Source organism: Diabrotica virgifera, chromosome 2 (genome assembly GCF_917563875.1).
Source record: "Diabrotica virgifera virgifera chromosome 2, PGI_DIABVI_V3a".
In the NCBI taxonomy this organism is placed as follows: domain Eukaryota; kingdom Metazoa; phylum Arthropoda; class Insecta; order Coleoptera; family Chrysomelidae; genus Diabrotica; species Diabrotica virgifera.
In genome coordinates, this window is record NC_065444.1 from 112,314,973 (window position 1) to 112,341,763 (window position 26,791).

The following is a 26,791-nucleotide window of genomic DNA, read 5'->3' on the forward strand; positions in this document are numbered from 1 at the left end:
ATGATTAAATAGGTATTTTCAATAACTTTCAAACGGGATATTTGATATAAGGTACTATTTAAAATTATCGGTCAAAGTGGCTCTGTAACGTCATCTGTCAGTTTTACTTCACCTGTTATGACTTAGAAACCTACGTCCGTTTATTTCCTCCCTCCAAATGTCACTATTATTTTGACTAGCACTCTATAGTAGTTCGCGTTCACTAGTTTACCCCAAAACCTAAAGTTTAAGGGAGATGTTTGTTGTGGCTTCGTTACGTAGAATTATCTATTACTTGAATAGTTCCAAACTAGTGGCATAGTGCAGTGTCTCAATTTAATAAGAAATAAAATATATAGTATATAGCCAGCAAATTCCTCATAAAAGAAGAAGTTAAAAGGCAATCTTGTAATTAATACTGAAAATACAAAAATCAATAACTCAATCAAATAATCATTATTACGACACTTATGTATTTGACTATTAACTTTACTAACTACTTTAGTACATTCCGTGCATTGACTTAATATAACAATGGTTATAGAAAACATAAATAAAGTGGCGTAAATATAAAAACAATTTCTGACAATTAACTGAACTTAGGCCCGGTTTTTCAGTGAGCGGTTAAAATTTTGGTTAGCTAACCTAGTTTAAATTTTAACCAATATTTTAACCCTTATATCGTTTTTCAGTGCTTTAAACCAAGATGTGCAATTCTATAGATTTTTGACAGAAAAATAAACAAAATAGAATTTCATAACCTGTTTTATAAATAACAAATAACATAACATTACAAAAATGATTAATGCATTCAAGTTCCGATTTTTCATCTGATGATGAAGATATAATCAAGAATATAATAATACATAATACAATATTTCCCGCGATAACACAAAATGTCATAATTTAACTAACCTCTTCTGTCAGCAAATATAGATAAACGTCTGTCGGAAAATTCGGAGTTAAACCACCTATGATAGCGAGTCTCGGTTAAAATCTTGGTCAACTTAAACGGGTTTAAGCGATAACCTAGTATTGAAAAACTGATTAACCATAAAAATTTCGGTGACCGAAAAATCTGGGTTAACCCAGCACTGAAAAACCGGCCCTTAGATATGTTAAAAAATATTTAAATATTTAATTCGAATATAAATTAGTAACAGACCATAAATCTGAAGAATCACATTTGTTTTTAATTTTAACGTTTAGATAAATATTCCTAGCATGTCTACTTTCCACTGATATCGTTTAAAAAAACTAATATTTATTATGTATAACAATTATCTTTGTACATAAAACTGTTGGCTGCATACAGCCAGTAAAAAACAGTCAAACCGAACTCTAACTCATCACACTCGACAGCTGTTTAGTACTAATTTAAAAAAAGCTGAACTGTCGATATGGTAAAAAAATATCAATTTCATTATCCTTCTACTATCGTCTCCAGGATCTATCCTCTTCGTCCTCCTCTTCGTCGTCTTGTAATAAAGCTTCTTCTGAAATCTCCGGGCCCAACTAAAGAAATTAAAAAAATTGTTAAATGATAATTTTAAAAAAATAGATTATAGTTAAGTAGTAAATAATGTCATGAACGAATTTAATCTATACACCGAGCGTCATTAAAAAAGGCCACCTAGAATTTTATAAGAATTTGTCAATAATTTTAAGTTTATGCAATTTATTCTAATGTATTGTATTTTAACTAAACCCCCACAATGCAGAAACACTTTTAGGCACCGCCAAACGGTGCCAAAGGGGGTAGGCTCAAAATCTTGGGCCAATGCTATTTAAATACATTTATTTTTTTCGAATCCTGCAAAAACTAATAAGTATTTTTGAAAAATTAAAACGAGGAATGAAATATTACATTAAAACCGAGGGCCGAAAGTCCCTTAGAATAATAGTCCAGAGAAATAAGATTTTTCTCGTGACACATCCCCCTCCAGACCGAAACCAAATTTTTTGAGTAGTATGGACATCTATATTATTAACCTATATGTTTCCTGCAGCCGATTTTGATGATATACATAGTTATAAACAAATGAAGATCAAAAAACGCTAAATTTTCGCTTTTTTCGTCTATTTCCAAAAAGTTAAGCACTTTAAACAAATTTGAGTAAAAGAAACTCATAAATCGTATAAAAAACTTCAATATGGCGTTCGCTGAATATGTCCATCCTTATTGGTTGCTTAGAAAATTGCAAAATAAATCATAAATATTGAGTTTTTAAAAATATTCATAACCTATGTAAAAATTAACTTAGAACCTTCTTATTACACGGAATGCTGATACTTCTTGTACTTAAATTATATTTTAAATTTCAAAGCAATTGGTCAAATAGTTTAAAAGTTATTTAATTTGTTTATCCCAAATTAATTTTTTTTGCAACACTACAAGTCAGAAAATTATGAGGCTACAATCATACTTCGGACAGTTTATGAAAGAAGAACATTTATACTATTACCATTATTAAAAATAAATGACAAAAAATAATTTTAAACAGTGTAAAATTATTTTGAAAAAAACATTGATTTTTTGCTTACTTATAAACAATTAGAATAACTTTTTAACCGTTACCGGTAGAAAAACTATTTTTTCATATTTAGAAAGACTGAATTTTTATACACATTTAGAAAGAAAAACAACTGTCCTAGGACAATTAGGGACAAAGTTAGCCCCCCCATTTATTTAATTCACATGTTTTTGCAAAATAATTTTGCAATATTTATAATTATTTTTTGTAATTTTTTTTTTAATTAAATTAATACTGTAAATTTCCTTCTTGCATAAACTATCCAAAGTATTACTGTAGCTTCATCATTTTCTGACTTAGTGTTGCAAAAAAAAATAAATTTGGGATAAACAAATTAAATAACTTTTAAACTATTTGACCAATTTCTTCGAAATTTAGGGTATGAATTAAGCACCATAAGTCTCAGCATTCCGTGTAATAAGAAGGTTCTAAGTTAATTTTTACATAAGTTATAAACATTTAGAAAAACTCAAAATTTATGATTTATTTTGCAATTTTCTAAGCAACCAATAAGGATAGACATATTAAGCAAACGCCATATTGAAGTTTTTTATACCGTTTATGAGTTTCTTACTCTCAAATTTGTTTAAAATGCCTATTTTCTTAGTAATAGACGAACAAAGCGAGAATTTACCGTTTTTTGAACTTCATTTGTTTATAACTATGTATATCATCAAAATCGGCTGCAGGAAATATTTAGGTTATTAATATAGATGTCCATATTACTCAAAAAATTTGGTTTCGGCCTGGAGGGGGTTGTGTCACCAACAGGCTATTTTTTTCCTTATTTCTCTGAACTATAAACAAAAAGTTTCTTTTGAATGAAATATCTGACACTAAAAAATACACTAAATTTTCTCTTTTTTTACCCCTGTAACTTATTAAAGTAAACATTATAGAAGTTTTCAGGGACTTTCGAGCCTCGGTAATAATGTAATCCTTCATTATGCGTTCAATTTTTCAAAAATACTTATTAGTTTCCTCAGGATTCGAAAAAAAAATGAATGCATTTAAATAGTATTGGCCCTAGATTTTGCGCCTACTCCTTGAAGGGTAATAACTTCGGAGAATTGATATCAGTTTTACGACTTCCGGAGAATGCACGTGTTGTTTTCTTTTTAATATGGCTGTTCTGTTTTTCAAAAACTTTTCATTAGTGTACAGTTGTTCAAAGAGTGAAATTGTACAATTCTTAAATTTAAAACTATCGCTGAGAGATGTGTTAGATTGGTTCAAATTATTAATTTGATTGATAATGAAATGGGTCAAAGGTAAGTGGCCAGACAGCTTGGAGTCAGTCGTTGTATTGTCCAAAAAACATACCAACGATTCGTAGAGATTTCACGAACAACGACCAGGATCAGTCCCGAGAAGAACCACAACGGCCAGAGCAGACCGTTCTTGGCAATGCACTTCTTTTCAAAATCGGTTCTTTACGACTAGAGCAACCCAAAACCGTTTTCAAAATTCTCACGGGTGGACATATTCAGCAGTTCTACAGTGAGAAGAAGGTTGGGGGAATTTGGTCTAAGGGCTCGCTGCCCAGCAACAGGACCTTTGTTAGCAGCAGCACATCGGCAACGCCTACGTAAGTTTGCTAGAAACCACGAGCATTGGACGACAGAAAATTGTAAAAATTGTTTGTTTAGTTATGAGTCCAGAATGGTTTTTTATGACTCAGGCGGTAAAATCAAAACGTACAGAAGACGTGAAAAACGATATACAGGGTGCGCCAAAGCTCTGGTTTTCTTTGATTATGGCTAAATTATGGAATATACAAAAAAATGTTTTTAACAAAATTAATGTATATCGACGCCGTCTATAATTTAAAATTATTTTAGATTATACAGGGTGAGTCAGAACGATGGTAGGAACCAAAGTTGTGTTTTTTAAATGGAACACCCTATATATTAAATCATTTTTAAATATATTTTTTAAAAATATTAAGAATTTATATAAGGTATTATAGGCCTAAGGTTAAAAATTTCCGAAATATTTACACTTTTATTGAGAAAAATGGTAATATTCAAAGGGCTGTGAATTAGGCTTTCAAGACAATAAAATTTGTTATGACATGTCAAAGTTTTTTTAGTATACTGTTATTTTTAAATAAATTAACATATTTGACATATATCCATAAAATATACAGTGCGATCACTACATATTTGCAAATTTTCTCATTTTTTTTAATGGGACACACCATGTATATTAGTATTGCCTTTTGTAGTAAATATTACAACCTTTCTTTTGGTATAAGCAAACAATACTCCATCCAACAAGAAGCGAAAGTACCTGTCGGCTCCTTTGATATTCAGGGGACAGAAATATCCGTCAGAGAATGCTAGGGGTAATACTTCACACCACACTGAGAAAAGTAATGAAAAATTCGTTCAAAACAGTAGGAAATTTGAGTTACACTGAGAAACAAAGTAATAATTAAAACTATAGTGTTTTTAAGTTGATCTATTTAATATGAATTGTATTTTTTTATGTATAATTTAATATAACCCATATATCAATTTTGTACTGATAAGTAAAAAGGTTTTAAGTTAAAAATATCGATTTTGACTAAGTTTTGTAAACTTATATAAACGTGACGGATTTTTAATGCTTAGTTGAATTTAATAGTTAATTTCAAAATAGAGATTAAAATTTCTATCGATTTCTATTACATTTTTTCGTACTAAAAAACTTGTCAAAATAGATATTTTTGACCCAAGACCTTTTAACTTAGTACAGAATTATACTTTCAAATTTTCTATTAACTTTGTCTTATGTTGATAACTTTTTTGCTTCCTTTTGAGAAATTTCTTTGAATGTCTCTTGACCTCCAACACCACCATATTCTCGCTGCACGAGGAAACTCTGCGGCTGAGGCTAGAATGACTTTATTCACCTTCGATTTCTTTCTGTGTATCTGAGGTTTCTGGAAACTCTGGTTGTACTGTACCAAATTCAACTTGCCTGGATATATAACAATTATTCCATCACATCTAGCATCTAATACCTGGGAATTAATCTATCAGCTGACAACAATATCGAAGAAGAGGTAAAAGAACAAATCATTAAAGCCAATAGAACGGCCCGATGCTTAAATGACACAATTTGGAAAAACAAACACGTAAGAGTGCAAACAAAGACCCCAATAAGTCAGTTATTAGGCCGTTATGACTTATACGGCCGAAACAAGACCAGATACAAGCAAAGCACACAGACATCTGGAGACCAACGAAATGAAGATCTTAAGAAGGATTGCTGGAAAAGGACTACAGGACAGGGTAAGAAGTGAGGAAATCAGAAGCATATATGTGGGGTAGACAATATAAATACCTGGGTAAAGAACAGAAAAGAAGAGTGGACTCAACATATAAGCAGGATGTTTTAATCAAGGATAGTAAGAATAGCCAGGGACAGGTCACTGTTAGGCAGAAGAAGTATAGGACGCCCAAGGAAAAGCTGTAATGACAATTTAGGGACAGAATGAAATGCACCGTTGAAGAAAAACAGGCAGTACTGCCTATATGAAACAAAGAAGATATCAGATCTAGCATCTAGCCACCTTAACCTGTTTCTTATTTTGTTTCCAATAGGATACACACCTAATTTTATCGTATATACTGATTCCTAACATTATCTTTTTTAGTTATTCGCTAGTTCTAGTTATTAATAACTGCGGGTTTAATACGGAACTTAACCTAACCCTAATGAAGCTCTGCTTTCACACAAAATTTTCCAGTTTCAGCTGCATATTAGCTGCTCTCTAATTGTTACCGTCTGACACATCTCTTATGCCACTCTCACATATGCAGCTGACACTCCGTTCCTACTTCGTACCAATAGGTTTCTGGTAACTTTGCTATATGCCTTCTCAAGATTAATAAACACTATGTGCAAGTCTTTCTCTTCCACTCGTAAGTGTTTCCCTCAGCTGACATAAAATAAAAATTGATGTTGTGGACCTGCCTTGCATAAATTCAAAATGACTTTTATTTCTAGAACCGTACACACTAAAGTTTGTTAGATTTCAAATGTATTACGATGACGAAAACTTATTTTGAATAGGGTGCTAAGACAAATACTTAATGATCTGAACAAAATTAAGCAAATGTTTGTTAACTGGAAATAAAATAATACTATTGCAAATTACATAAAACACTAATAAAATAGCTATGTTTAAATTGTTTTTATTCTTTATTAAAAATCTGGGAATAAATAATTTTAATAGATAGGTACGTAGATATATGAAATCACATAAATGTTTGAAAATGAATCACATAATGTTCACATAATAAAAGGAACTTCTCTCATTGCCCTACGATCGTTTACCTGCTACGATTTCTCGGTACTGAAAAGAGAATTATTTGTTCACGATCTAGTGGGGCATCCCAGTACGAACTACGAACCACACAAGAAAATCCACCTTTGCGTGTAGCCATCACAATGAGAGTTTATTTTAACAATAGATATATTTAATAGTATTATCCTTTTTTCTACAATAAGAAAAGATTAAACAACACAATAATAATTATACAAATACATTCACATTATTTGTTAAGTTCAACAAACAGTTGTTAGGGGTTAGGTTGAGAAATAAGAAATAATACATGAAACATGGCGGATCGTACATGCGCAAAGAAATTTGGATCCTGAAATAGTCGATGCTTTCGCTTGTATAAGGTTGTATGTACCTAGCATGTTTCGTTTTGTAGATATTTAAAGAAAACTATAGACTTTACCTTTTTGCGGATTTTTTATTAAAACAATTTTTTGCAAAATAAAAATAATTATAATCTTGTTTTAGAAACATACAATAATATAATAAATATGATAATAAAAACGTAATTAAAGATTAAAATAAATCGTATACTAGTACAATTCAATTGAATTTAATATCTTAAAATTATTTTACAAAAAATATTTTACCATACTAATGAATGAATAAATTAGTTACTAAATTAAATAAACAACCAAATTTGATATCTAACCTAGTAATTTTTCTACCACAACAACTTTCTTTTACCAAATTATTTGTTAGTTAAATTGTATTTACGAGTAAGATCAGTTAAACTTTTAATTTACTTACATCTTGAGAACATAATTATAAAGTATGCTTTGAAACAAATGAATGTTAAATGTATCAGCCAAATTATTAATATAAATAGTATTAACTGGTGTCACAAAAGCTGGTATTGTCCTTTTCATGAGCATTTTTCAGTGCGTAACAAATGATAGGAAAAGGGGTAAGTCCGTGATAATACACATTTATGACATTTATTCTAACATAACATTTTAGTTAAATCTGACAGTTGGCACATTTTATTTTCAATTTAGAATAAAAACAAATCAAATGTGTTTCTTGCATTTATAAAATGGTATTTTCTTTGATTTGTATAGTCTTATAAATTATACAGATTATATTTGTAATATTATTATCTAATAAAAAAAAATATTTTTTTTATTATGGCGCCATCTATCGACAACTAGAATAACTAGAATAAATGTTGTAAATGTCTGTAATCACGGACGTGCCTTTTTTCTGTCACATATAATTTAATGCGTTAGAAAGAAATCGAAAAACTGTGATGCACTGAAAGATGATCATGAGAAAAAGAATAATACTTTTGTAGTTGAAAATTTATCTTTTCAACCGAACAGTTGGTGATTATGACATTTGTTTTGGGCGAGACCATTACATAGAAATTATTACCAGCTTTTGTGACACGACTACATAGATACTATTTACTTCATAATATTATACTTCTATAACGTTCATTTGTTTCAAAGCATACTTTATACGTTCTCAAGATGTAGGTAAATTAAAAAGTTATTAACTGATCTTACTCGTAAATACAATTTAACTATCAAAATTGGGTACAATAAAGTTACTAGGGTAGAAAAATTTCTAGGGTAGATTTTAAAATTAGTTGTTTAATTTAATAATTAATTTGTCCATATTAATTACTTATTAGTATGGTAAAATATTGTTTGTAACATAATTTTAAAGTTATTAAATTCAATTAAGTTGCACTTGCATACGTTTTATTTTAACCTTTAATTACGTTTTTATTTTCATCTTTGATATTTTAGTGTATGTTTCTAAAATCAGATTATAATTTTTTTTGCAAAAAAATTAATTAAAATTATCGCGGATATAAAATATCCGCAAAACGTAAAATCTATAGTTCTTTTTTAAATATTTACAAAACCAAACATGCTATGTACATAAAACCTTATACCAAAAGAAAGGTTGTAATATTTACTACAAAATGCAATACTAATATACAGGGTGTTCCATTAAAAAAAAATGAGAAAATTTTGTATTTGCAAATAGTGATCACACTGTATATTTTATGGCTATAAGTAAAAGATATTAAATTATTTAAAAATGATACTATATTATAAAAACTTTGACCTACCACTTAAATTTTTATTACTTTGGAAACATAATCCACAGCCCTACAAATATTACCATTTTTCTCAATAAAAATGTAAATATTTCCAAAATTATTAACTTTAGGCCTATAAGACCTTATACAAATTTTTCATATTTTAAAAAAGTATATTCAAAAATCATTTAATATATAGGGTGTTCCATTTAAAAAATACAACTTTGGTTCATACCGTCGTTCTGACTCACCCTGTATAATTAAAAATAATTTTAAATTATAGACGGTTTTGATATACATTAGTTTTGTTAAAAACATTTTTTTGTAGATCCCACAGTTTAGCCGTAATCAAAGAAAACCAGAAGTTTGGCGCACCCTGTATGCTGCTTGTGTTCGACGAGTACATGTTGTGTTTGGAGGAGGTTCGGCAATATTTTGGGCAGGCATTTGATAGAGCGTTGAATGCTCACGAATACATTACCGAAATTCTAGACGAGCATGTAATGCCTTTTGCTGGGTTTGTGGGCGAAAACTTTATTTTCATGTAAGATAACCCGCGGCCATACGTACCCAGTATACCGTATAACTGGAAACCGTCGGTGTGCTAAAAATAAATTGGCCGGCTCAAAGCCCAAATCTGAACCCGATTGGGCATGTTTTGGACCAACTCAACCGAAGAGCAAGAAAGGGAACACCTGCTCCAATAAATCGTGAGCCGCTTAGGTTGGTGCTCATCGATGAATGGGAAGATTTTCCTCAAAACAACATTCAGAATTTGATCAATTCAATGCCAACTCGAATGAGGAGCGTAATTCAAAATAGAGGTGGTAATATGAAATATTAAAAATAAGGACTTTATTGTAATTTTTGATAAAAAAAAACAAAAACATTTTACAACGTTAATTTTTTAAATTTTCCATTAAAATCATCATTTTGGGAGATTTTTTTTTATATTTGTTATTTAAAAAATGGTTGCATACTGCTTTAGAACATATTCTTAAACATTACACAAACATCTAATAGCCCCAAGCCCCAAGAGCCCATGGCCGCTGGGCATTCCATATTTAATAACATCTGAAAGTTTCTCTGCGCATGTCGCCAACACAGGTAAAAACTATCAGCGAGTACGGACTTTGGATCGTGGTTACTTGAGCAGGTAACAGGTAGCAAAGATGTGTAAAATATTATATTACTTTCCTTAAAGTATAAAAGCTGAATTTTATATATTTTACTTGAACTACTATCAAAAGATAATGGGTCTATTGAATAAAAATAAGTATTTGCTTTTACTTACAAATATTTAAGTATTTACTTAATAGTAATTGAATAAAGTCATTTCTTTAATGCTTTATTTAATTACTATTAAGTAAATACTTAAATACTTTTAAGTAAAAGCAAATATTTCTTTTTATTCAATAGGCCCAAGAACTTGTTAAGAGTGAACTTTAGGTAGGAAACTGCTACAGATCGACGAAAATTTAATAAAGTATTATTTGACTTATTAACTCTTTTTTAGAGAAGCTGTGAATTTACTAATGACATATCAATCAGCCGTGTGAATATTGGCCAATATCACTTCTTAGCTCCGATTTTAGTGGCATATTTTGCAACAACCCATTAGTGTTGATCCATGCCCCCTATGAATGTATTATAGTAGGGGAGGATAGTATGCTACATGTGCAGTCACTCGAGCGCTTTGGGGACCTTTTGGGTTGTGAAGAGTAGGTTCTAAAACCAAAAAAAGTTAAGTAAAATTTTCCATTTTAGTGGGGAGTTTACATTTCCAACAATCGTTTTTTCCGATTATAGTGCCATTTATCCATAATTCGAAAAAATGTTTCAAATAAAAGTTACTTATTTTTACGTAAGGAATCCGAATCTGCGATAAAAAATGGGGGCTCCTATTTAAAAATTTTAAATTAACCCCCCACCCCACCTCCGTGTGGGGTCGTGTTTGGTGCCATTCGATAGATTTTTCAAACATACTGAATACGTGTATTTTCAGTTTTTCGGTCTGATGTTCATTTCGTGAAATATCGCGGGATTCGTATTTAAAATTTTAAATTTACCCCCCACCCCTCTCCGTGGGGAATCATGTTTGGTATCATTCGATAGATTTTTGAGAAATATTGAGCACGTATTTGATATATCGTGACAAAACTAAGTTCTAACTGAGACAAAACTTCTAACTAACTGAGTGACAAAACTATATTTTAAGACAAAACTAAGTTCTGGTCTTACATTCACTCTAGAAATAAATCATCACGAATTCCTGGAAACATGAGTTTTGAGGGAAGTGATTACAAAGATCCGCAAGCTATAGTGAATGCTTTTGCGGAATTTTTCAGTAGTGTTTATTTAGTTTCTGATGATGAAGGTGGTTGCAATTATCCAATAAACCCATATATGACATCAATTAATTTTCAATCGGTTACAGAGGATGAAATAAATGCTGCTATCAGAAAGTTAAAAGATAAGATGACATCAGGCCCTGACAAGATTCCCTCGTTTCTTATTAAAGATTGCGCTGGTGCATTTGTCATACCTTTAACCAAGATTATAAACTTATCTATACAAAAAATGAAGTATCCAGAACTATGGAAGGAAGCAAGGGTGTGTCCGATATTTAAGGCTGGGGTGAAGTCAGAAATAGAAAACTATAGAGCTGTCTCTATTTTATCTAATTTTTCAAAGGTTTTCGAAATCGTATTATATAATAGGATCTTATCTTCTGTTCAACTTTATATTTCATCTCATCAGCATGGTTTTGTTAGTAAAAGATCAACTGTAACCAACTTGGTTTATTTTACCCAATATCTTTCTGAAGTTATTGACGATAATGGCCAAGTTGATGTTATATATACCGATTTTTCGAAGGCTTTTGACAGAATTGATCATGAAGTATTACTTAGCAAGCTTTCAACATTTGGTTTTACTGACAGTGCTCTTTTATTGTTAAAATCGTATCTTCAGGGAAGGATGCAGTTTGTAGCATATAATGGTTATGTCTCAGAAAAATATCTTGCTGCGTCTGGTGTGCCTCAAGGTTCCAATCTCGGTCCATTGCTCTTTCTACTATTTATTAATGACCTTCTTGAAAATATTTCATGCGAAAGATTGGGCTTTGCTGACGATTTGAAAATATTTTCTACTATTAGGGAGCTGGATGATTGTAACCAACTTCAGCAGAATATAGAAATATTGGAAAATTGGTGCAACAGCAACAAATTACAACTTAACACAAAAAAATGTAAAGTAGTCACTTTTTCTAGGAAATCAAGTTTATTTGTATTTAACTATAGTTGTCACGATAGAATATTAGAAAGGCAGAACACGGTTAAGGATTTGGGTGTAATTTTTGACACAAAACTCACTTTTGTGGAACATATGTGTGTTAAAGTTTCTGAAGCGTTGAAGGCTTATGGGTTTTTAATTCGCAATTGTAAGTCATTTAATAATATAAAGTCATTAACATTGCTATATTATACTTATGTCCGCTCTAAACTTGAATATGCCAGTATTGTATGGAGTCCTTTCTATGATTGTCATAACATTGCAATTGAAAGCGTTCAGAGAAAATTTCTAAAATTTTTAATGTTTAAAGTAAATGGTCTTTATCCGGCTAGAGGTATAGATAATAATTACTTGTGTGATCGTTTTAGTATGTGTAGTTTAGAATTAAGAAGAAAAGTTGCATCTTTAATTTTTTTGTACAAACTTGTTAATAATGCAATTGATTGTATTTCAATATTACAAAACATTAATTTTAATATTCCAAGGTCAAATTTAAGAACAAATGTATTATTTAGGTGTACAAGAGCTCGTACAAATATTCTATGTAAGGCTCCTATTAATGTAATGTGTAGAAATTTTAATGTTATTGGTAAGCATTGTGACATTTTTTCATGTTCTCAAAGGAACTTTATAAAAGTAGCTATTGAGTGTCTGAAATAAGCACTAATTTTTTATTTTATTTTTTTTACCACTCGTATTATAAACTAATTTTTTATTTTATTTTTTTTATTAATTTATTTTCTTTTTCGGTTTGAATTTATATTAATTTTAGTCTAACTTGTATTATTAATGTTATTTTTTTGGTACTACTGCTTAAATCTTACCTATAGGTGTTATAAATTATGTAATATTTTTATCATTGTCCTGTAAATGGGAAACTGTTGAGCAATAAAGCTATTATTATTATTATTATTATTATTATATCGTACATGTCACGAAATATTCGCTTTTTTCTTGTGAAACTTTGTGACTCACCCATTTCCTTACGCCCCGCCCAAATCGTCAGATTTTTGAAATGTACACTGTTTTGCATATACTTAACTTACTTTATCTTAATCTGACGATTTCGAGTTTTTCTAAGGATAGATTTTTTTCGGCCCTCCTTAACGAACTCCCCTGTGTTTAGAGCCAATATATGGTAGAGGTACATCTACAGGGTACCAGGTTTCTCCCCATATGATAATCTGACGCGCTCGTGTTACTGCAAAAATCCCCGCTTGGGCTCCCCTGCCATTATAAACTTGCGGTTAACAAATAAACGTTTTTCTTTGAGCTTTTGATACAAATAATGAAACCTGGCGATCTAGTGGGCCATCTAAAAATCTTGGAATTCCATTGAATTCTAAGGACAGGCCTACAGATGTTATGCCAGTCAAATTCGACTTCGGAACACCCTTTGAATGGTCATAAAAACCACCAAATGGGTGAAGAAGTTGAACCGAAACTGGATGAAGGTTCACTCGTGTGGTATACAGGTGAACCTAAGATAGATGAAAGGGTAGGAGTGGGAGTTACTGGGCCCTATTTCAGGCTATCCAAATCTCTTGGAAACACTGCAACTATCTTTCAGGCAGAAATATATGCCATAAACATTAGTGCCCAAGAATGTCTTAACCGAGACACTGGTAGGGCAAAAGTCTTTATTTTATCAGACAGCCAAGCTGCCCTAAAAGCTCTAAAGTCATTTACTTGTGAGTCAAAGTTGGTTTGGGACTGGAAACTATCTCTCAAGAACTTGGCGGAACGCAACAAAGTGGATGCCAGGTCACAAAGGAACTGCAAGAAATGAGGAAGCTGATCACCTCGCAAAAGAAGACGCTAATACCCCACTCCGAGATCCAGAACCCTTCTGTGGACTATCAAAAAGCCATATGAGAGAGGAACTCCTGACCTGTGAACTCAATCAACTACAACTATTATACTGGTCTAACACACCATGACGAAGGCAAGCAAAAAGGCTCATAGAAGTGTCGCTTACTGCAACAAAACGCCGTTTCGCAATGACTAAAAAAGATATAAAAATGGTCACTAGCCTTCACTGTGATCACTGCCCTCTGAGATATCATCTCAAAAAAATGGGGAAATCAGATAGTGAGAACTGTCGTTTCTGTGACAACGAAAAAGAAACGGCAAACATATACTACGCAACTGTGTAGAACTGTTCTGTAAACGACTAGAATTCATAGAAGAGGTCACTCTAGCGCCCTCTGACATAGGAAACAAGTCACCTAGAATGCTAATCAACTTCATCAGAAGTATTGGCATCCTAGAGTTTAACCTAGATTAAGGTATACACAAAAGATCTCTATGTAGTACAAGTAATGAAGCTTAAAATAGGACAAAACCTCGCAATTTTTACAGAATGGCTCGATTTGCTTGAAAATTTGAGATTAAGTAGTGGATAGTCCAAGGATCAAAATCTATATGAGGCCGAAAGGCGCTTTTACCATGGGGGTGGTTGCCACCCCATCTCGGGAGTGGAAATTTTTTATTTTATTTTTGCAAAATTGGCAAAAACATTCATTCTAAGCAAAAAGCGTTCTATACATTTTGTTGATAAAATTAATAGTTTTCGATTTATTCGCTATCGAAAGTGTTAATTTTATATCGAAAAAATCAATGTTTTTGTTCACTATTGTGCTAATAACTCAAAAAGTTTTCATTTTATCAAAACAATTTTGCTTAACAAAAATGTACCTTTTGAAAAAATAAACAAAACCGTTTTTTAATTTTCTTTAAGACCAATAGTAATCAAGCTATACTTTATTATATGTTAGCTCTTCTTCGTCAAATGCTAAATATTGTAGTTTCAAAGTCAAAAGACGGGAAAACTATGCATTTTTCGAGGATAACTTGTTGAAACTAATTTAAAGTATTTAAAAATATCTACACCCAGAAATAAAAAAAGTCCCTAGCTCAAAAATTAAGTGACCTATAATAAAAAGAATGTCAATTCCTATTTTTTTCAGCGAAAAAGGGATCGGAAACGACCCTCTAATCACCACCCTAATTAAAATTAGTCATTGACCTTATTTGGTCTTCTGTATTTATGTATTATTAATAGGTTCTAGAAGTTTGACCGGCTTAGAATGATCAGTTTTAAAAAAAAATGGAGTTAAAAGCGAATAACGAATTTTTGTAGTTTGGTAAAAATGCCTTTTTCTTCAGAATATAAAGATTAGCATCAGAGATACGAAAAAATGTTTAAATATGAAATTGTATGTTATTTAATTCCCAAGAACTTGGTTTGAAAACATTTTTTTCTACGGCAAAAATTAAGTGAATCGTAAATGAGTATATCGAAAAACATTGATTTTTTCGATATAAAATTAACACTTTCGATAGCGAATATATCGAAAACTGTTAATTTTTTCAAAAGAATTTATAGAACATTTTTTGCTTAGAATGAAAGCTTTTATCAACTGTTGCGGTCTAATTCTGATAAAAAATTTCCACCGCCGAGATGGCAACCACCCCCATGGTAAAAGCGCCTTTCGGCATCATATAGATTTTGATCCTTGGACTATCCACTACTTATTCTCAAATTTTCAAGTAAATCGATCCATTCTGTAAAAATTGCGAGCCGAAAAGCTTCGGTTTCTGGACTAATGGGTCGAAATGCGGAGAGGCTGCATAGATTTAACGACCTCATGTAATCTAATCTAATCTAACACATTATCGTTCTATTTTACAAAAGTAATTCTCCATTTGCATAAAATCGAAAATTATATGATCTACGACCTTCTTTACCAAGGGTTTTTTTGTATTCTGTACTGGACACTTCGCTAATCTATTTTCCCGCAAGGTTCCTGTTGCTCGGTTTTTATATCATTAAATTTAAGTAGTTAAAAAACAATTTTCAATGCAAAAAAGTGCTGTTACAAAAAATATTTATTCGGATTTTCAAAATGAATAAAAAAAGGTCAACAAATTACTTACATCATCATCGCCTTCCAGCAGACTAGAATCAATCAATTGATCTTCATCAACATCTGACAGCATCACAGTTTTAGTTGTTGTAGTGGAACTACTGCTCCTTTGTCTATGTAATTGTTTGTTATTGCTCCAAGTTATCGATAACGTCCGATCCTAGTTTGAAAAATTTAATGCTGATAAATGAAGTATCGTGAAAAAGAAATCGGAATAATAAATATCAATAATAATGAGAGCTATTGCTAAAAATAACAGGAATAATGCTACAAACATTTTTTTTGTCCATCTATTTAAGGCTGTTTTATCGGTGCACCAAAACCTAGGGACAGTGTTTTCTCTGTTATTTACCGACAGAATGTCTCGAAATTTGGACACGTCGTTCGAAATTATGTTGCCTTTAAAATGATGGTTTTACTTTTTTTTATTTTTTTGAAAATTCTGTTGAAAAATTAGATTATAATGTTTAACGTCCTATTATAACCAAACTTTTTACTCCCATCACTTGAAAGAGTTTTTTCTGTAATCCTTGATTTTTTTTTCACCTTTCTGTGTCCAGTAATAATCGAGAAAAGCGTGTTCCAACTTTGAAGAAAATTGCTAAAAATATTGAAATCTAATAGTGAAACGTGTTACTTATCATTGGCGCTTAGTTTCATCGTTATCGCCTTCGTGACGTCAAATCTCATGAGCGTACGGTCAGTCGGTCAGTTCGCTTGAATCAGAATCCATTTCCAGTTATTCATTCTTGTATTTTCTTCATCAACTTGCTTAGTGTTTACAGTTTAAAAACTAGTAAAAACTAGTTTGTCCTGAAATCGGGTTTGGCCGGTAACATATACATATTCCATTCCGAGGACTTTTTCCTCACAGTGCGTCGCGTCACCTCGAAATACTTGCCAGATAAATACATTTACTATTATGATGGTTTGCCAGGTACCAATTTTTTATAGATAAATAAAATATTTTAATTTTTACTAGGCTAATATCAGTTTTCTCTAACAAATAAATAACTTCTTGAGATCATTTTCAAGCTATAACTGCAAAATTGGTTATTTGTTTGTGACAACAAATTTGTAATTTTTTTATATTTTTATGTTATTTTGAATTTATTATAAATCAACACAACTGATGTTTTTTGGACTCACGTTTCACAAATTTTTATTTAATACTATATTTAGCTAAGATATAAATTAAAAATGTGATAATTCTTTTTAAAATATTATCTACGATAAAATCAATCTAAAAAAGTATTCCCGACAAAACTAATTTGAATGGAGAATAATGCATTTTGTTGTCATTAAAATACTTGTCCGCCGGCGCTACTGAGTAAAGATCGAATTGTCGGTCGCACTCCCTACTTCAAATCAATTTCAAGCAGGGAGTCACGTGGGTCTGACGTAAGCAGTCTAGGAAAGTAAGTGATACGCCCATTTCAAATTGCAATGCGCTTCAACTGATAAAACAGCCTTAAGGCAATCGTTCATTCTATATGCCAACACCCGTGAAGTACATAAACTTTTATGTAAAAAATAGCAAATCTGTTACATATTACTTTACTAGATACCTTTTTCGAATTTTTATATTACACATTTTTATTATATTGTGACGTAATATTTGACGAGAGCAATTTAATCCCTAATGTATATATTTATATATTATATACAGAGAGGAGCTAAATTATGGAATAAATTTATTTTCTCTAAAATGGACGACTTTAGAAAAAAATCCCGAAAGAGGTCGATTTTTAGTTTTAAATTACAATTTTTTGGCATATATTTCCTACTAATGACGTCATCCATCTGAGCGTGATGACGCAATCGATGATTTTTTAAATAGGAATAGGGGTCGTATGGTAGCTCATTTGAAAGGGGGTGTTCAATTCTCTATTCAGTAATATAAACATTAATATAATTGCTTACACAGGGTGGCCTAAAAAATTATTTTTGAATTAAATTAATTGAAGCAAAAAGAAGAATGTATGCAATTTATTTAACTCAAAATACATTCTATTACTATCAGAAAATAGAAAAAAATGTTTATTTGGTAAATAAACATTGCTTTTCACTTAAATTAAATGTTCAAATTGCCAAGAGGTAGGTGGGAGGCTGTTTGTGATTTAATTTAAGCGAAAAAAAATGTGTATTTGTGAAACAAACATTTTTCTATTTACTGATAGCAGTACAATGTATTTTGTGTTAAATAAATTACATACGTTCTTCTTTTTGCGTAAATTAATTTAATTAAAAAAAAAATTTTTGGTAGCCCTGTATAAGTAATGATACTATTGTTTATATATCTGAATATAGAATTGAACGCCCTTTCAAATGAGCTACCTCTCTTCTTAAAGTGCCGAGACCGTTTGTCGATCGTTGGCTCTCATGTTGCCCAGCATATTAACAAACATTGTCTTATTTACAGCCGCACGAAATAGTTCAGTGCTAGTTTTCCCAAACCATTGGCGTAGGTTTTTAAGCCAAGAAGTTGTACGGCGGCCCACACTTCTTTTTCCCATTATTTTACCTTGCATGACAAGGTGAAGTATGTCATATTTTTCTGGGTGACGCATTATATGACCAAAGTATTCCAATTTGCGCCTTTAACCGTGTTCACTACTTCGCAACTTTTATTCAAACGTTGCAAAACCCTTTCGTTTGTGACTCTTTCTACCCAACTGATCTTCAGAATACGGCGGTAGACCCACATCTCAAATGCTTCTAGGTTTTTTAAAAGCGATTCTGTCAGGGTCCATGCTTCAACCCCGTAAAGTAGTACTGGGAATATATAACATCGAACCATTGTTATGCGAAGTTCCAAATTTAGATCATGACCGCACATGATTTTCTTAAATTTCATAAAACTTGTTCTTGCTTTGGCAATTCTACTTTTTATTTCTGTACTAGGGTTCCAGCTTTCATTAATATGAGTACCCAGATATACAATATTACTTACTCGTTCAATTGAGTCATTACCGATTGTTACGTTATAGTTATTATTATTTACGGCTGTCTGTTTACTAATAACCATAAACTTTGTTTTTCTTGCGTTGAGTTTGAGTCCATATATCGCGCAGAATGCCACCATTCGGTTCAATAACGCTTGAAGATGTTCAATTGACCCTGTCAGTAACAAGGTGTCATCTGCGTATCTGATATTGTTCATAAGCATACCATTAATGAGTATTCCCTTTTTTGCGTTTTCCAACACTTCATTTAAGATTGTTTCAGCGTAAAGATTAAACAACATTGGTGACAATATACAGCCTTGTCGAACTCCACGCTTGATTTTTACTTCTTCAGAGCACTGATTCCCAACCCTAACACATGCAGCCTGGCCCCAATACAAATTTGCGATTATTCTAATGTCCCTACCGTCCAGACCAGTAGTTTTGAGAATATGTAGCATTTTTTCATGGCGAACTTTATCAAAGGCCTTTTCAAAATCAATCGCGCACATGAAAACGTCATGATTTACATCTCTGCATCTTTGAATTAAAGCTTGGGTTGCGAATGAGCTGCCACACGACCCCTATCCCCATTTAAAAAATCACCGATTACGTCATCACTCTCAGATGGATGACGTCACTAGTATGAAATATACGCCAAAAAATTGTAACTTAAAAATAAAAATCATCTGTTTCGGCATTTTGACAACTGAATGAGAATGCTTCTTTCTGCCTTCATTGTAATATATTATAATAGTCTGGGAGGTAGTGTCAAATTTTTACGGTGATTTTAGTACGGATTCTATGAATTGACTTTGGTAAATAGTACTTGTTTGATAACGAAAATGTCTGTCAGCTGGCGTGACTCCGGGGCTTTTAGGCAAGAAATGATAAAATATAAAAGTAGATAGAAAAACCCTACAACTTATATGTCAAATATGTATCTCCGTACCTTATATCCATAATGGCCTAGTGGTTAGAATGCCTGGCTCCTGGCTTTCACCCAGGCGAATCGGGTTCAATTCCCGGCGTCGGAAATCCTTTTTGTTTTTAAAATTGACATTTTAATTTGAAATATAATTGTTTTTATAATACTTTTTTAGTTTTTTATATTGTGTCGTAGTATTATAATATATTATAATATATAATAATATATTAATGAACATGTAGTATTATAAAAAGTTCTTTTTTATAAAAGTGTAATTATTTTTATTATTAATTTTGCTGGTCTTTTTTCATTTTATGTCCCGGTTTTAGGCCAGCTGACACATCATTTGTTAATAAACTTTGAAACAACTGACTATATAAAAAAACAGCCATGCCAAAAAGGCTCCTGTCAAAGTTGACGCTACCTCCCGGACTATTATGGTCTATACGTAATTCTCTAAAAGCATCTATATCGGTATTCTATAGCGACACCTTTTACGACAATAAATAATCAAGTATATGGATGCTTCAGAAGTCAAAGTGTAAGTCACGTTCTCCCTAAAAATGACTTATGAGATGTAACACAGATTATTACACAGAGTGGGCCAAAGAAAAGAGTCCCCACCTCGATATTTGGCAGTATTTATTAGATTTTAAGGAAATAAAAAAACAGGTCAATTTTTGATTTAAGGGGGACACGTTTTTGCGGTACATACATCTGTTGTTTGTCAACCCCCTCCCTTCCATTGCCTCACCCCTTATTTTTAAATACGGAATTGGGAGTCGTGTGCTATACCCCATTCCACGAATATACGACCCTCTTGGATTATCGCGACAACGAATATTTTACTGTGCAAAATATGATGAACGAAAGTAAATTCTAAATTATATTGTTGTTTATTGGAGTAATTATTAGAGCAAAATACTTTCGTACTTCTTATGTTGCACACTAAAATATTCGTTGTCGCGATAATCCAACAGTCGTATATTCGTGGAATACACCATAGCTCATTTGATAGGTTATTCAATTCTCTATTCAGTAATATTAACCATGATACTACGACAACCAGATATAAAGCCACTTCGAGAATAACTTTTAACCGATGCGCGTATGACGACATTTTGATTATTTAAACAATGTTCCGGACCTTTTTGAGAGGGAGGATAACTCAAATATTATTATTTGATTTATTTTCAAGCAATTTCTGCAAAAAAATTTGTGTCACCTCTCAACGTCCAAATGTACTAATACTTTTACAGATGGGCCCTGGTCTAGTATGTGATATCCACGTTGCACCTCTCATTTTAAAAATTAATTACTCAGTGATTTGACAACCGATTTTGAAAAACTTTATATCGCTGGATAGGTGAATGACATTTCTTTCAATTTACAAAAAATATACTGAGTGTTCTATTAAAAAAAGTCAACAACGTTTTTTTTTTCAAAAATCAGCAATTTTTATTTTCATATTTGAAAGCGATATAAAAAATTCAATCCATTCAGACAAAACTTTTAGTAAAATAAAACATTTCAGCGAAAACCGCATATTTCTATTTTCAGCCGTTTAGAAGTTATAGGCAGTTAAAATTGGGGAAAATATAAGTGGACACCCGGTATTTCTCGAACTACTTTCAGAAATATCTTAGTATCTCATTTTAAACACTTATTGACTTCACCGATTGGCTTCTGAGGCATCGATATAGTACAAACTTACCTGGAAATGCTTTCCTTTAAGTAGTGCCATTTCAGCGTCTTTCCTAGTTTTGTAGTTTAGTGTTATACTTGGAAGTGAACTATCCACCTCATAATCCACAACTTCGCCATATTGCTATGAAAACAAACAAAAACAATTAAAAAAAGTAATTTTATACAAAGTGTTTATAATAATATGTATGATTGTCCAATAATATGTATGATTTACTAAGACAACTTCCCAAAAGTACTGAAACATACATTTGGTCAAGAAATAAGGTTGTCAAATTGTCTTTTATTCAATTAGGTTAGGTTAGGTTGGGAAACATCTTGTTCGGATGTCCGGAGAACACACAAGTAGAGATCGACGACTATGCAGAAGATCTGAAATGCAACTTTATGAAATGAAAAGAAACATTGGGAAGTCAGAAATATAATGCAGATCGAGAGCGACCGAATGAAAACTCGACATGATGTGAAAAGTAGCGGACATACTTTTGTAGAAACGGAAAAAGTTTGGTTATAGAACCATGCCAGAAGGGAAGGAAGATCCCGAAACCAGAATAACTAAAAAATACAAAGTGTTCGTTTATACAGGATATCCAGAAACTCTACCGACAAACGAAGATATAAGATTCCTCAGATAATTTTAAGACAATTTAACCCAATTCACCTAGTCCGAAAATGCTTCCTAAGGGAGCTATAGCTCTTAGAAGATAGCGTCTGGTAATTAGTTTTTCTTAAATATGTACCTCCAGAACGCTTCTATGTAGAAAAACGACATTTGGTAAGCTTATTTATCTTCCAGAGATAAATCGATTCCATCCATTGCGAATTTCTAGTACCGGTCATAGGCGTCAGTTTTGGGTAGTGCAACGGAATAACTTTTTTGTCTTTAACGTTTAAACATTTTTGACTCTGGATTATTAAACTTTGAGGTATTCTAGAACTAAAAGGTACTCTTGGTTTAAGTCGGTAGGACATACTGTTTTCTAGAAAAATCGATTTAAAAATGTTTAATTTTTTGAATTTGAAAAAAAGTTGAAAAAATTAAAAAAAAAACGGTGTATTTTACCAACTTAAAACAAGAGTAACTTTTAGTATCAGAATACCTCATAATTTATTAATCTAATGTCAAAAATGCTTAAAAATTAAAGACAAAAAAGTTATACGATAAAATAACCGTTGACCTACCTAAAACGGACGCATATGACCAGTACTAGAAATTTGCAATTAATGAAATTGATTCATCTCTGGTATATAAATAAACTACCAGTTTTCGTTTTTCTAAATAGTTTTTTTTAAATAATTTTTTTAAATTCAAGAAACGAAAAATTTTCAAATCGATTTTTCTAGAAAACGGTGTATCTTATGGACTTAAAGCAAGAGTACCTTCTAGTACTAGAATACCTCACAATTTAATAATCCATAGTCAAAAATGCTTAAAAATTAAATACAAAAAAGTGATGGGATAAAATAACCGTTGCCCTACTCAAAACGGGCGCCTATGACCGGTACTAGAAATTCACAATAAATGGAATCGATTTACCTCTGGATGATAAATTAATATGCGTACCAATTTTCGTTTTTCTAAATAGAAGCGTTCTGGGGGTATTTAAGAAAAATTAATTACAAGACGCCATCTTCAAAGAGCACTAGCTCCCTTAGGAAGCATTTTCGGACTAAGTGAATTGGGTTAAATTGAATTAGAACTATCTGAGGAATCTCCTATTTTCGTTTGTCGGTAGAGTTTCTGGACACCCTGTCCAGTTCAAATTTTGTCAAATTGACAACGACGTAATTTCTGGTATGACCATACATAAAGGATAAATAGAAATATATTGGTGCAAATAGTACTTGAAGACAAATGCCTTAGCGGTCGACCATTAGGAACACCTCCCAAAAGGTGACAAGCTGACAATCGACACAGCAGTAAAGCATGCACCAAAGAATGAACTTTGGAAAAGATGAACTTTTCTAAATGAAGAAGAAAAATAAGTTGAAAACAGCTTTTGTTTGCAATTTTAAAATCAATAAAGAAATAAATGCACACACAATTCAAGGAAAAATACAAGGGGGATGATGTCTTGATCCCGCGTATACCGTTGATTCCAATCGGCTTAAGGTTTGATTTTAAGCGCCTACAAATTTTCCTCTGCATTTGGCTTTTGCAATGATTATAAATAAAATATCCACCAATAATCGTTTGGAGACCTTTGAAATGTGGTTGCACAGACGTACACTAAAAATACCATGGACGGCTATGCTGACAAATGTGGCAGTCCTTAGTCCTTAAGAGAGCAAATGCTACTGACAGTATTTGATAGTATCAAATGTAGAAACATGGCCTATTTTGGACACGTAGTAAGGAGAGACCAATATAATATTCTTCAACTTATTATGATGGCTAAAATCGAAGGACACAGAGGAATTGGTAGAAAAACGGTCTCTTGGTTGAAGAATATCAGGGAGTGGACAGCCATAAATAAAGCAGAGCAACTATTTAGAACAGCTCGAGACTGAGACAGTTTCGCCATGTTAATAGCCAACGTCAAGAGGACTTAATAGGACACGTTAAGAAGAAGAGAATGGTTATAAACAAATCACAAGGCCAATCATTGGAAGTTGGACAATTATTCGTGAGTCAGAAACCCGTCATCGTTATATCTTTATGCATGGCAAAAAAGAACAAATATATTATTTATCAGAAAGCATTAAATTGATTAACTTTTTTCTTACATAATATTTTTGAGTATTTTCTTTAGGTTTTCTATTAATTTTTAGTTATTGAACTTTGACACATTGTTTAATTCTAAGGCGGTACACAGTTTGACGGGTCAGATACTTGTAATTAATTATATGCATTTTAGCAGATACGAGCTACTCCAATGCATTTTGCAAGGTAAAATTGAAGAAAAAAGGGGCCCAGGAAGAAGAAGAATGTCCTGGCTTGCTAACCTGAGAGCATGGTACAGAAAGACCTCAACACAACTATTCCGTATAGCAACCAACAAAATCATCATAGCCAGAATGATCGCCAACGTTCGGAACGGACAGGTAACCTAAGAAGAAAAATTTTATGTATTAGCTAATGTACAATGACATATTACTTTCGCAAATCAGTTGTTTTTTATAGAATTAAAAATATGTAAGAATAGATGGATTTGCCCCCGAAATATAGACACAATTCAATCAGTTCTTACCTGAAAGTGATTCAATACACTCTCTTGTTCATCAGCTTCATATCCAGACACAAGCAATCTTGTAGGTCGATGATCTACAGTGTGTTTTTGGAAAGTAGCAGCAGTTGGAGACGGTACTACAACGGTCGTTACCGGTGCAGCAATCCTGTTAATACTACGCACAGGTCGAGGTTCTGAAATAATAAAATCAATTAAATATGAGCAAATTTCAATTTTTCGAAGAACCAATTAGTTAACCATATTAATTAATAAGAATCCTATCGCAATTGTGAACTTGCATACAATTTTAAATTCGAAAAAAAAATGTTTTAAATCACAACAGAACATAATTTAAAACATGTATCAAAGATAGAAAAGTTGTTTTTGCGCCCCTAAAGACGATTCTAAATTCAAATTAAAGCAGCTAGCCCAAAACGTGTCATGACGTCATATGGTTAATGTTTACATTCTGCACCAACAAAGTAAACAAAATTGTATATAATTTTAAATTAGAAATTATAAACGTCAGTAGAAAATACAGTTATGTGACGTCACAAGTGTTTTGATCGTTTGAACTATTCATAGAAAACTTGTACTTTTACAAAATGGTTTTATTTTCCATACTAAACCTTCTTTCCTTTCCTTCAAAAACTGTATCAAACTCCAATCTCAACAAACTATACAGTCGAACCCGCTTATTGGAATAGCCTTTGTACCAGGCAAAAATATTCTTATAACCGTGATATTCTAATAACCGATCATTGGTGGCTAGTCGAAATAAGTGTACCGAATATACGTAATAATATTATTTACATACTATGCCAATGTGTAGTTTTACATACTATGCCCATATGTAGTTTTACATACTATGCCAATATGTATATCATATATATATACATAATCAGTATATGTAAATGTTTTTAGGTCTTTTTACGTCAATAATACAGTAGTGTAACTACTACTTATCTATGTATGTGTTAAATACCAAATTACATGTGTATGTAATTACACCACCAATTGTGTACCACCAATGTGTAATTAATTATGTATGTGAATGAATACAGTAGCAGTAGGTAAAATATAAAATGTATGCAATATGTAGATATGTAAATATTTTCTTATTAAAATGCATATAACAAAATTACTTATTTTTTCTTGAGAAATTATCGGTAATTATAGCTTTTTCGTTATTAATCCGTGTGGTCATCCTTAATCCATTGGTCGAATGGAACTTTTATTGGCGGCAAGAAATGGATGAATTTAACAAAGCCATAATTCACATCTTGCAAACAAGTAGGTAAATACTCTCTGGGCGAATTCTAAATAAACTGCTTCTAACAATTTTATAGCAGGCAACAGTGCCTTTGTGTAGACAAATAAAAATTAAATATAGACAAATAAAAAATATAGACAAATATAGACAAATAAAAATTACTTTATGACCCATGCATTTTTCGGCTAAAGATCGAATTGGTAGGTACTCGTAACAAAGTAATAAATATTTATTACCCTAATAATATCTAATCCAGCACTACAGGCCCTTGACGACTGACCATAATACCAAACATAATTTAAATTTTTAGTAAATTGTAAAAAAAAATATTCCTTGACCTGCAAAATATGCTAATAAGCGGTATTATCTAATTAGAACCTATTCCAATAAAAGGATAAATTTATTAAGGAGTAAATGGAAACGTTTCGAGAACTCGAATTTATATTCCATAAACCGGGATATTCCTATAACAGGGATTCTAATAAGCGGGTTCGACTGTATATATTATTACAATGACATACGATAAAAATGTCATTAGAATATAAATATTTTTCCCTTATTCCACGACGATGAGCTGGCCAAATACCCAAGTAGGTAGAGGCCAATAAACTAAAAAAGGAGAAAAAGAATAAACATAAACCATAAAAGA

The 26,791-nt window shown here is 31.8% G+C and overlaps 1 protein-coding gene across 7 annotated transcripts in view; it reads right to left on the minus strand.

Moving 5' to 3' along the window:
- Positions 1–333: 333 nt before the first annotated feature.
- The window catches only part of LOC126880180 (RNA-binding protein 26), a 153,439-nt gene continuing 126,981 nt past the window's right edge, over positions 334–26,791 (minus strand). For all 7 annotated transcript variants that reach the window (XM_050643953.1, XM_050643952.1, XM_050643950.1 and 4 more), the window contains 4 exons: positions 24,891–25,063; positions 21,710–21,823; positions 16,133–16,282; positions 334–1,494 (listed from right to left, as the gene is read on the minus strand). In XM_050643953.1, the coding sequence (XP_050499910.1) occupies positions 1,414–1,494; positions 16,133–16,282; positions 21,710–21,823; positions 24,891–25,063 (518 nt within the window). In that variant the 3' untranslated portion in view covers positions 334–1,413. The remainder of the gene's footprint in view (positions 1,495–16,132; positions 16,283–21,709; positions 21,824–24,890; positions 25,064–26,791) is intronic.